The sequence below is a fragment of the Rana temporaria genome, chromosome 6 (assembly GCF_905171775.1).
Source record: "Rana temporaria chromosome 6, aRanTem1.1, whole genome shotgun sequence".
Classification (NCBI taxonomy): domain Eukaryota; kingdom Metazoa; phylum Chordata; class Amphibia; order Anura; family Ranidae; genus Rana; species Rana temporaria.
The window spans coordinates 14816405-14829460 of NC_053494.1; the positions used below are offsets into that span (position 1 = coordinate 14816405).

The window sequence follows — 13056 nt, forward strand, 5'->3', positions numbered from 1 at the left end:
TGCAATGTTCATTATTGTGTTGCCATGCATTGCAGTTAAAAAAAATAAGAAAAAAATCCTTGGTCAAAATCCTTGTTGTGCTGTTTGCTTATATGTGATAAACATATGAAGCAGCCCTAAAAAAATTGAACTCAATATTGTGAACACACAAAAATGATTCAATATAATGACATGAAACTTAATAGGTGAAAAATATGTATAAAGAAATCACACTAAATATATAAATAGTGTCCATAAAAATCCATTCACAATGGCTAAAAAAGAAATATATATGTGAAACAAGTCAAAAAGGAAACAAATCGTCCATGATTCACTTGCTCCACCAGTGTCCCCACAATCACAATTCGTAGTACTTCCACCACCAGGTGACACATAGTATTAAAGCCGCTTACAGCATCCTGTGGACCATCATATAGTATGGTCAAATACGCGGGTTACATCTCCTTATGAAGGGAAACTCCAAAGCGCTAAAAAAGTGATCCAGTTAGAGCTGGTTCATCAGCAGGATGAAAAATAAAAAGCATATACGCCCATAGTTTAACCCATAAAAAAACATTTATTTAAAAAAATAACAAGTGAATCTTGCAAAGGGAAACACACTAATGCTACGTTTCCACTGAGCGGATCGGTTCGGTACGGTTCGGTACGGTACGCTATTTTGGGTGTTTCCATTATGAAAGCGTGCCATAAAACCGAACCGTACCGCACCATTCAGGGTCCTGCTTCTCATGTGGGTCCATAGAAAATGGAACGGTACGGTTAGGGCGGAGCTACTGGCGTCACACAGTACTTTCCACTGATTGGTGGTCAGAAAACATCAATGCTGACGTCAAAGCAAAGCGCCAAACAATCACCACGTCGCCTTATTAGTCCATATAAAGGAGAAGGATGCCAGCAAACAACAGCAGGGTCTGGTTATCTGAGGAACTATCTACGTTCTTAGCAATCATCGGCGATGGCGTTATTCAGAGTGAGCTTGATGGATCAGTGAGAAATGAAAAGGTCTATAAAGATATTTCTCAGCGGATGGCAGCCGAGGGATTTGAACGGACGTCGGGCCAGTGTAGGGCAAAGCTTAAAAAGCTTAAAGCACAATATAAAAAAATTAAGGACGCCAACAGCCGTAGTGGAAACTGTCCAACTGCTTGGAGGTGGTACGACGCCATGGACGCCATTTACGGTCATCGGCCAGCAAACCAAGGCAGGGAGGGAGGTCTGGACTCTGCAACTGTAATTCTCGAATCTATGGTAGACCCCTTTGGTAAGTTTTTTTTTTTTAAAAACTTTGCATAGGATATCGCTCTGCTTACCATTTAAAATATAATATCTAACCATATGTTTATTTTCAGAAACAGTTGATGGACTCTCCACTGATGCATCAAACTTATCAGAAGATGGACCTTCAATGTCTTTCAGCAGCAACAGCAGCAGTATTTCCTCAAGCCAACCACAGAGTAGCCAACCACAGAGTAGCCAACCACAGAGTAGCCAACTACAGAGTACTCCCAATGCACCAAGGCACAATGGTAAGACATGATGATAATAAAGTAATTTTTAACTGCATTTTCTTAAACTAAAACAGCAGTGGGGCAGATGTGCAGGAGGTACAGTGTTGGAATAGATAAGAAGGGGGAGATCAGCTGTGGGGGAGATGTGCAGGAGGTACAGTGTTGGAATAGATAAGAAGGGGGAGATCAGCTGTGGGGGAGATGTGCATGAGGTACAGTGGTGGAAGAGATGAGAAGGGGGGGACCAGCTGTGGGGGAGATGTGCAGGAGGTACAGTGGTTGAATAGATGAGGAGGGGGAGATCAGCTGTGGGGGAGATGTGCATGAGGTACAGTGGTGGAAGAGATGAGAAGGGGGGGACCAGCTGTGGGGGAGATGTGCAGGAGGTACAGTGGTTGAATAGATGAGGAGGGGGAGATCAGCTGTGGGGGAGATGTGCATGAGGTACAGTGGTGGAAGAGATGAGAAGGGGGGGACCAGCTGTGGGGGAGATGTGCAGGAGGTACAGTGGTTGAATAGATGAGGAGGGGGAGATCAGCTGTGGGGGAGATGTGTATGAGGTACAGTGGTGGAAGAGATGAGAAGGGGGGGATTAGCAGGAGGTACAGTGGTAGAAGAGATGAGAAGGGGGTTCAGCAGTGGGCAGATGAGCAGTGCTGTGTATTGGTGTAGCAGATGAGCGGGGGGAACAGAGGTGTGGCAGTGAATCAGTGTGGTACAGTCTAGTGGGGCAGATGAGAAAGGAGCTTACAGTATTGGTTTGGCAGATGTTACCAAAAGCAATATTTAGGTCTTTTGTATATTACAGGTGAAAGGAGAAGGTTCCAGTTGGATCTGCGCACAGTTATGGAGGATATGCGGGCAGCAGAAGAAAGGCAGCTGGAAAGAATGGATAACCTTTCTGAGAGGCGGTTTCAAGCACTACGTCAGGATGCACAGGAAGCTATGCGCCAGGAGGCAGAAATTGCCCGGCAGCAGATGGAGCAGTTGGCTACCTTCAACCAGGCCTTCCTCGGTGTCCTTGGTCAGCTTGTTCAAGTGATTGGAGCCAATCGTCAACCCAGGTCACCACCCAGACATTAGTGCCTTTCATGCAGCACAGGACCTGTACCCATGTTTACGTTTAAAAATAAAGTGGGTTTTAAAGGTTAGATTTTTTTTTTAATAGGCTCCTTTGAGCCATCAGCGATCACACAAGATTGGACACATTTGCTCCTTGCTGCACATGGCTTTCTTTGTGCTGCTGCTCTGATTCCCTTCTGCCTCCTTTGCGTTATCACCCCCCCTTGGACGGTGGAGCCTGGATTTCAACAAAGGGCACCCCCGATCGCTTAATTTCTTCTCATTTTTGCATTGTAGATGTAATTGCGAATATACTTGGCATTTTTGGTTTACCTTTTCCTTTAATTTCCTTTTTAGATGTTTTTTTTCTTGGTCTGAATTTCTCACTTCCTGTTCCTTCTCAGTAAACCTGACAACATCATCTGAGCTGTGTTTAGTCAGTCAGCACAGCTTATTGAACAGCTTACTAAGGAGGAACAGGAAGTGAGAAATTCAGACCAAGAAAAAAAAAAAAAAACATTTATTGGTAGTGAAATTGAAGAAAAAAACTACAATGCAATAGCTTAGGGATATGCAATTAGTGGATATCCAACTGTTTCAGAACTACGATTCCCATGTGGCATAGCAAGACTCTGACAGTCACAAGCATGACACCCAGAGGCAAAAGCATGATGGGACTTGTAGTTCTGCAAAACAGCTGGATTTCCGCTAATTGCGTATCCCTGCACTAGCTTAATAAAAAAACAAACCTTTACAAGCTCTTTATTGTAAACAATGTTTCTACATTATCAAAATTTTGCTTTTACAAAATATGTATGAAGATGATTTTTTTTGTGGAATAAAAAACAAGAACGACTTCTCTGAGTATGTCTGATTTTATTTAGCATTTAGCAAAAAGTAATTAAAGATTTTAATTATTCACGGTAACAACGTTAACGTTAAGGTGCCTCATCAGAGCCTGACGTATTTCGCTGCACTCTTCTTCCATATCCTGTGCTGCTATTACTGGTACTGGCTCTTCTGGAGATGTATTCCAATCCTGGTCAAAGTCTTCTCCATGGCTTTCACAAAGATTGTGAAGAGTACAGCACGTTAGGACCATGGATTTTGTAAGTTGAATGTCACTGTCATTCCTCTTCATAAGACACCTCCATCTACCCTTTAGTCTTCCAAACGCATTTTCCACTACAACACGTGCCCTGGATGTTTTCTTGTTGTAGATTTGCTGCTCTGTTGTTAGGCGCCCATTGTCAGAAAATGGTTTCAGGAGCCAATTTTGTAAAGGATAGGCAGAGTCCCCAAGCACATAATAGCCAACATTCACCCCACAAATGTTCTTAGTGCTAACAGGATACAGGCCTCCCTGGCCAACCCAATCCCAAAATGTTGACAATCGGAGAACCCGAGCATCATGCAAACTCCCAGGCTTTCCTACATTCACATTCCAGAATAGTCCCTTGCCATCCACTACTCCCTGGAGGACGATGGAATGCCAGCCTTTTCGGTTGAAGTAGTCAGTGTGGTATTCTTGTGGTGCTATTATTGGTATGTGTGAGCCATCAATAGCACCAACACACTGTGGAAGGCCCCACCTGTTCTCAAAGTACTCAGCCATGTCTTTGAGCTTTTCCCTGTTAGGAAAATGAACAATTTCAGGAGCTAGCAATGTGCACACAGCCTTACAGAAGTCCTGCACACACCGGCACACTGATGATTTGCTGACACCAAAAAGATGACCTATACTCCTATATTCACTGTTGGTAGCCAGCTTCCACAGTGCAATGGCAATTCTTTTCCTTACAGGCAAACAGGCTCTGAAGTTGGTGCTTTTCTTTTCCATCACTGGACGTAGCTTGGCACAAAGGAATGAGAAGGTTTCCTCTGACATCCTTAAATTCTGCACCCACTGTCTGTGGGTGAATCCTGGGACGGTCACATTCCACCACTCATTGGCACGAGGGAATGCCCAAATCACTGGTCGGCGGCGCTGCTTTGCCAAAAGGAGAAGCATCTGTAAAAAATGCAGTGTGTCAGTGTGTATAGGTCAGTGTGTGTGTGTGTGTGTGTCTCAGTGTGTGTGTGTGTATAGGTCAGTGTGTGTCAGTGTGTGTGTGTATAGGTCAGTGTGTGTCAGTGTGTGTATAGGTCAGTGTGTGTGTGTGTGTCAGTGTGTGTATAGGTCAGTGTGTGTGTCAGTGTGTGTATAGGTCAGTGTGTGTGTGTGTGTGTGTGTGTGTGTGTGTGTCAGTGTGTGTGTGTATAGGTCAGTGTGTGTCAGTGTGTGTGTGTCAGTGTGTGTATAGGTCAGTGTGTGTCAGTGTGTGTGTGTCAGTGTGTGTATAGGTCAGTGTGTGTGTGTGTGTGTCAGTGTGTGTATAGGTCAGTGTGTGTGTCTGTGTGTCAGTGTGTGTATAGGTCAGTGTGTGTCAGTGTGTGTGTGTCAGTGTGTGTATAGGTCAGTGTGTGTGTCTGTGTGTGTGTGTATAGGTCAGTGTGTGTCAGTGTGTGTGTGTCAGTGTGTGTATAGGTCAGTGTGTGTGTGTGTGTGTCAGTGTGTGTATAGGTCAGTGTGTGTCAGTGTGTGTGTGTATAGGTCAGTGTGTGTCAGTGTGTGTATAGGTCAGTGTGTGTGTGTGTGTCAGTGTGTGTATAGGTCAGTGTGTGTGTCAGTGTGTGTATAGGTCAGTGTGTGTGTGTGTGTGTGTGTGTGTGTGTGTGTCAGTGTGTGTCAGTGTGTGTGTGTATAGGTCAGTGTGTGTCAGTGTGTGTGTGTCAGTGTGTGTATAGGTCAGTGTGTGTCAGTGTGTGTGTGTCAGTGTGTGTATAGGTCAGTGTGTGTGTGTGTGTGTCAGTGTGTGTCAGTGTGTGTGTGTATAGGTGTGTGTGTGTCAGTGTGTGTATAGGTCAGTGTGTGTCAGTGTGTGTGTGTCAGTGTGTGTATAGGTCAGTGTGTGTGTGTGTGTGTCAGTGTGTGTATAGGTCAGTGTGTGTGTCTGTGTGTCAGTGTGTGTATAGGTCAGTGTGTGTCAGTGTGTGTGTGTCAGTGTGTGTATAGGTCAGTGTGTGTGTCTGTGTGTGTGTGTATAGGTCAGTGTGTGTCAGTGTGTGTGTGTCAGTGTGTGTATAGGTCAGTGTGTGTGTGTGTGTGTCAGTGTGTGTATAGGTCAGTGTGTGTCAGTGTGTGTGTGTATAGGTCAGTGTGTGTCAGTGTGTGTATAGGTCAGTGTGTGTGTGTGTGTCAGTGTGTGTATAGGTCAGTGTGTGTGTGTCAGTGTGTGTATAGGTCAGTGTGTGTGTCTGTGTGTCAGTGTGTGTATAGGTCAGTGTGTGTCAGTGTGTGTGTGTATAGGTCAGTGTGTGTCAGTGTGTGTGTGTATAGGTCAGTGTGTGTCAGTGTGTGTGTAGGTCAGTGTGTGTTTCAGTGTGTCAGTGTATGTGTGTGTGTGTGTTTCAGGTAAGTCAGTCAGTTGTGCTTACCCTATAGCGCTGCCGTCTTTGTCTTAGCAGCACAAATGTATACTTCTCCTCCCGGCTACACATCCAAGCTAAAAGTTTTCTTCTCTTTTCGGCTGTGTTTCTCATTGCCGCTCGCAACCTTCTCTCATACAGTGCGGTATGAATTTTGCCTATAAAGAACCAAAAGGCTAGCAGAGAAAAGACGAGCTGCTGAATGACCTCCATCGTTGTTGTTGTTGTTTGGCTGACGCTGAGTGACGCTGCATCACGTTTCTCGTCGCACTAGTGTGACATCATGAGAGGCATTTTTTCTAAAACCTGTATGGCCCTGGCGGTCCGATTTGCAGTGGAAACGCTCACCAGAATAGACCGGACCATTCAAACCCGTTCCATTCTAAACGACCCGAACCGATCCGCTCAGTGGAAACGTAGCATAAGCAAATCCTTGGGCAGTAGGTTTAAAAAAAACTTGCAATAAAATGGAAAATTTAATAATTTTCCTTTTCTGGTGCCTATCCAAGGCAGCATACTTGTGATAAGTAACTAGCTAACAATTGGGTGGGTAATGCACAAGAAGAAAATTATTTATTTAGACAATGTCAATCCTGACTCAATTTCCCTTCTTCCAAAATCTACTGTGGTGAGAGCTCCTGGATCAATCCTGTAATGCCTGATTAACATGTTCATGGAAGACCATGTGGCTGCTCTGCAAATTGTCTCCAGCAAGACATTTGCCCTAGCTGCCCAGGATGTGGAAACTGCTCTGGTGGAATGGGCTTTAACTGAAGGAAGATCCATACCTTTATCCCTGTACACCCTTTGTATTAACCGGCATATCCACGACACAATGGTTCTCGAGGAGGCTTCTTTACCTCTTTTCTTGTCCCAAGGAATTATGATCAATTTGTTTGCGTTCCTAAAGGGAGCTGTGGCCTAAAGGTAGCACTGCAGAACTTTGGAGATGTCTAACTAATCTAGGGTGCCTGATTCTGGATCCGGGAAAGTAGGTAGGGCCCAAGGTTCTGCCGAAGAAGAACGAGACCACAAAAACCTTGTATAGTTTGAAGTTCCGCTCTGTCTGGGAAAAATGTGAGATGTTCGCTTGCTGCTCCCAAAGCGTGTAATTCTGAGACCCTTTACCCTGATGCTATCGCAATTAAAAATGCTGTTTTTAGAGTGAGATTCCACAGGGAAGCAGATTTGTTGATGGTGTTGAAAAATTGGACTACCAGCGTGTGTTCTGACCATCTCATGTCTTTAGTAGCTGATATTGCTGCAACCTGTACTTTGAGGGTGCCTAAACCAAGTCCCAGATCCAAGCCTGCTTGGAGGAAATCCAAAAGAAGAGAAGCTGAAGGTAGATCAGGATCAGATTGTCCCATATTTATCCCATATCTTGGTGATTACCTTGTTTGTCAAAGGTTTTCTAGCTTTTAGGAGAATAGAGATTACTTCTGATGAGCAGACTAAAGACTGGAACCTTTGCCTCTCAATCTCCAGGCTTGAAGATTCAATTTGTAAGGTGCCGGATGTATGAACCTTTTCTGAGAAGAGGAGGCAAGGCATGAGTGGAATTTTGACTAGCTGTTGGACAAGGAGCTGAATTGCCTGGGGGTACCACGGATGCCTGGGCCAGTACGCTGTTCTGCATAACCATGGACTTGATAAGGAATCCACCGTTTCATCCTTGGGGTGAGGCAGGCGCGAGAAGAACATCTGTAATTTGGTGTTTGCTGCTGAGGCAAATAGATCTATTTCTGGAAGCCCAGAGAGTTCCACTATCCAGCTTAACACCATTGGATGGAGGGACCATTTGCTGTCATCCTGAAAATTTTGAGATAGATGGTCCGCTTCTTTGTTCAAGTGACCCGGTAGGTAAACGGCCCTGAGATCTAATAGGTTCCTCTCTGCCCACAGCATAATAGGCTCCACTTCTCTTAATAATGGAGCGCTGTGTGTCCCTCCTTGGCATTGAACATAGGACACCGCTGCTCTGTTGTCTATGCACAGTAACACTGAGCTCCGAACCTGGGGAGCTAAAGTTGTCAATGCCAGATAACTGGCTAGAATTTCCAGAATATTCAATACCAATCATGCCGCGGGAGAAAGTCCCCTCTTCCCTGGATTGCGACCTGTTCGCAGTGTGCTCCCCTCCCTATTGTGCTGGCACCTGTAGTAATTATGGTCCAAGAGGGACACTGCAACGGTCGTAGTCTTTTATTACGTAGTCTTCCTCGTCCACAACAAAAGACCTCTCTTTTTATCGGATTCGTTAAATGAATCTGCTGAGTTAGGGATTGGCTTTTACATTGTGACAGAAAACCCAACTGGACGTGCCAATGAGTCCAGGGTACCATCAGAATGCAAGCTGGCATGGTCCCTACTACTATACTACTGTATACTACTACTACTGTATACTACTGGATGCCGGTAGTTAAGAAAGTGTTCTGACCTGAATCATTTTCTGTGTGATGGATGCTACCTTCTGGGAAGGAAGAGACACCATCCCCACAGCAGTGTTAAATAATGCGCCTAGATAGAAAATTTTCTGAGTCGGGGTCAGAAGACTCTTTTCGTGGTTCACCAACCACCCAAACCCTTCCAGAGTCGTTCACAAAATTGCCTTGTGTTCCAAGAGTTTTACAGGACTGGTGGCTAGTAATAGAATATCCAGGTAATAAAAGACTTTCAGCCCTCTTTTTTTTGGGGCAATTGCCACTCTCAGATATTTCTGGAAGAGGGGGGGGGGGTAGAATAGGTATGTGTAGATATGAGTTTTAAAGATTTACTGATAGAAACCAGTTCCCAGGTTAGACCACCGGCATAATGCTCTGTAAAGATTCCATTTTGAAGCTCTCCACCTGAATGTAACGATTTAGCCTTTTCAGATCTACTAGCCGCCTCTATTCGCCATTTTTCTTTGGAACTAGAAACAGGGTTGAATAAAATCCTCTATACCTCTTTGACGGAAGAACCAGAATCACTGCCTCTTGAGCTTGAAGCGAGAATAGGAATTGTTGTAGAGCTTCCGCTTTTTCAGGTGAATGTGGCATTCTTTTCAGAGTAAAGGAATCTCAGGGAGGAAAATTTGAGAGTATCCAAAAATGTTCAAATCAGCCCGTGGAGACTACCAGAGGATCTCTGCATCAGAGAGACCAAATTTCCAAGGAAACGTCTCAGTCTGGCCCCCGACTGGGGTTCCTTGGAGTGGCCTTGCGTCAAAAAGACTAATTTGCCTCCCGTGACATGGGAAATTGCCTTCTCAAGTTTCTCACCAAATAACAATTTCCCATCAAAAGGGATTCTGCCTAGTTCTGTTTTGATGCTGCATCTGCAGCCCAAGGTTTCAGCCATAAGGCCCACTTGGCCATTACTGCACACAGTAATGGCCGACATCGCGGGCACGCTGGACAGGTAAGTGTCTATTAAGTCAGCAGCTGCAGTATTTGTAGCTGCTGGTTTTTACAAAAAAAATTTGGGTGGACCTCCGCTTTAAGAAGCAGCTCATTTGTAATTTATATGTTTTAATTCGGATAATAATATATGATTTTTGTTTGCTGATATGGCCTAAATACTGTATATCCTCCTTCGATAAAGCTTTTAAATTATTTTATCTTCATCATTTCCATATATAAATTTATCATGCCTTTCAGATTACTATTTTTAGTATAGCTACAACTATTATAATAAGAAAACAAGGGAAAAAAAACATATCGGATACTTATTAAAAACTTCTAAAATAATAATTCAACAACTATTTTTAACCAGTAAGGTATTTATTTACAGCGCCAAAAATGTTTTAATTTTGTTATAATGTTTTTTTGTTTTGTTTTTGTAGATGAATAACAAAATGTTCTTCAACACATTAGCATAAAAATATAAATTTTCTCAATATGCAGTAATTTTCCAAATAAACATTGGCATTGTTGATCATATTTTATTGCTTCTTACAAAGAAGAGCCGTTATGATGGACAACGATACAACATCTAATGTGTTTCAGATTGTGCCATTTTTCACTAAAGCAGAAGATAAGCTAGACATTTTTGTTTTTTTACTTACAATATATTTCACAGGCCTGTTAATAAATATAATTATCATCACAGTGATATATAATGATGACCATTTACACACCCCCATGTATCTGTTCCTCTGTAATTTGTCCATTGTAGATATTTGTTTTACAACCGTCACTGTTCCCAAACTTCTACACATGTTACTTACTGACAATAATACAATATCATTTACTCAATGCTTTACTCAGTTCTGCTTTTACTTCCTATTTGGCACCACTGAAGACATTCTTTTATTCATTATGGCCTATGACCGATATGTTGCTATCTGTAAGCCATTACACTATCACCAAATTTTGGGGAGAAAAAACTGTTTGATGCTTATTGTAGGCACCTGGATCTCCGCTTGTATAAATTCTTTATTGATAACAAAGGCAGCGTCAGCTATGTCGTTTTGCCGTTCAAAAATAATTCATCAACTTTTCTGTGATATCAAAGCTCTGATCAAGACTTCATGTGCCGGGACTGAAATGTTCTTCATGTTGATATACTTTGAGTTTTTGTTGCTTGTCTTTGTTCCATTTCTATGCATTGTGACATCTTATGTGAAAATAATTGCCATCATCCTAAATATAAATTCAAGAGATGGAAGGAGGAAAGTCTTCTCCACCTGCTCATCCCACCTCATCGTAATGCTCCTCTACTATGCAAACGCAGCATCCGTGGTACTAATTCCACAATCTCAGTACTCAGAGCTCCTGGAACAAATCTGCACTGTGCTATACACGGCGGTGACGCCCATGTTAAATCCTATGATTTACACCATACGTAATAAAGAAGTCATGAGAGCCCTGATGAGATTGGTGAAGGGCAAGTGAACTCTTAAAGACAAGGCGGAATGAAAAATATTTAGAAGATAATATTAAAAGATAAGAATTAAAAAAACTGATTAATATGTTGTTCCAAATATGAAGACCATTGTTGTCTATTCAGCACTGTGCTACTTTGGTTTTTTGATCACCAGTGTGTTTTTATTTTTAATTAAATAAGTGAAAAAAGACTAAAAAATTGGAAAATAAAATGATATTTTCTATTTTTTGTTATAAAACATATCCAATAAAATCACACTGAGGCGGGAGGTGTGGTGGCGGTATGGCTGTATAGCGGCACTAGCCTTGGGCCAATCACAGCATCACAATAGTAAGCAATCGTGACATCCGCTTGGAGGAAAACCATCGGGCCTTTAGGTAAAAACTAAAGACCCACCTCTTCTGAAGGACCGGTATGACTCTGGATGCTAAGCGCCTTGAGGCGTTTAAGTTCGCATTGTTGCGCTATACAAGTTACTCACTCACTCACTCTACAATGTAGTCATGTCATCGCTATGATCATTTATAGCAATCACATAATACCCCGGCCTGGTACCGAGTGCCATGATCCGCTGTGTCCACTGGACAGAGTGCACCTGGCAGGACAGCATTACAAACACTGCAAGTATTTTGTCACTTGATATGTTTTTTTAACAAAGCAAGCATAAAGATGGATTAACAGTGATAATAACACAATTCAGCATACAGAGTGATTACTAATGAGGACAAAGCATAAGATGACACCCAGGGGTCAAGTCCTGGGGAAAAAAGTGTGGGAACTTCACCCAAGATCCAAAAAAAAAAATGATACGCTCATATGCATAATTACTAAACTGCATGTTTTGTTTTTTTCGATCCACTGTACCTTAGTAATCCTTAGTATACCTTAGTATCCTTTCTAAATCCCTCGATAACTCGCGGCAGACCTCCGCAATGTCTCCTGGGAACAATGACAAAAGCTCCCAGGAGACATTGCGGCATCGAGGAAGTGACGAAATACCCACACACTACCTGATGAATCCATATACAGGATGACAGTGACTCGAGCTGGGCATCGCCGCTTAGTGAAGGATTGACTCGGGCGGTTCGGCTGCTCTAGTCCTGCAAAGGGAACCGAGTTCCTGCTGTGAAAAAAGTGCAGGAACTCCGTTCCCACGCGTTTCCGCAGGACTTGAGCCCTGATGACACCTGATGTCCAGATCAGCATGAACAAAGCAAGGTCACCTAAAGTATAGCAGGAGGCAGTAATAAAGCTTGAGTTACCAAAGACAGAAACTATACTGCCAAAGTGCATTGATGGTGACTATGCTAGGCCTAAACTGACCGGATGTGCACTGTCTATAGAGATTAAAGAAAGTGGAAAGGGGAACAAAGGGGACTTGCAGGATGGTTATATGGGAGGGGCAGTCCTTTATGTTTTTCTTCTGGAGGCCAACGTTGGGGTTCTTTAAGATGTGTTGGTTTACGACAGTCTTAATAAACCAGCAATCAGTCCCCTTCGGGGAGGTGCTGGTTGACCGGTGGTATATGACCTGCTGTGCGCCAGAGCCGAGCTATGATTTCTGTCATGTAGAAGGGTGCCGTCTGTGATCTTATGGCAGAGTATCTCTGCTGTAAGGTCCTGTATGGGTGGCATTGTCCACATGCTTGGGCACGATAGCCCGGTCCATGTGCACCTCCTACGCCAAAAGATCACAGTGGGTTACACGGCCGCGATGTCCGCCGGGCACCCGCGATTGCCCGCAATCATGGCAGGACCATGGATCTGTGTGTGTAAACACACAGATCCAGGTCCTGTCAGCGGTGAGGAGACTGATGTGTGTTCCCAGTACAGAGGAACACACATTGATCTCCTCCCCTTGTGAGTCCCCTCCCCCTACAGTTAGAACACACTACGGGGAACATATTTAACCCCTTCAGCGCCCACTAGTGTTAACCCTTTCCCTGCCATTTACATTTACACAGTAATCAGTGCAGTTTTATAGCACTAATCGCTGTGTAAATGTGAATGGTCCCAAAAATGTGTCAAAAGTGTCAGATATGTCCGCCGCAATGTCACAGTCACAATAAAAATCGCACATTGCCGCCATTACTAGTAAAATAATAAATAAAAATGCCATTTCTATTCCCTATTTTGTAGATGCTAGAAC

General features: G+C 43.4%; 1 protein-coding gene across 1 annotated transcript; it reads left to right on the forward strand.

Moving 5' to 3' along the window:
• Window positions 1-9994: 9994 nt before the first annotated feature.
• On the forward strand, window positions 9995-10915 carry LOC120944363 (olfactory receptor 1468-like). The gene has a single exon (XM_040358416.1). The coding sequence runs from the start codon at window positions 9995-9997 to the stop codon at window positions 10913-10915; it is 921 nt and encodes a 306-aa protein (XP_040214350.1).
• Window positions 10916-13056: the final 2141 nt, after the last annotated feature.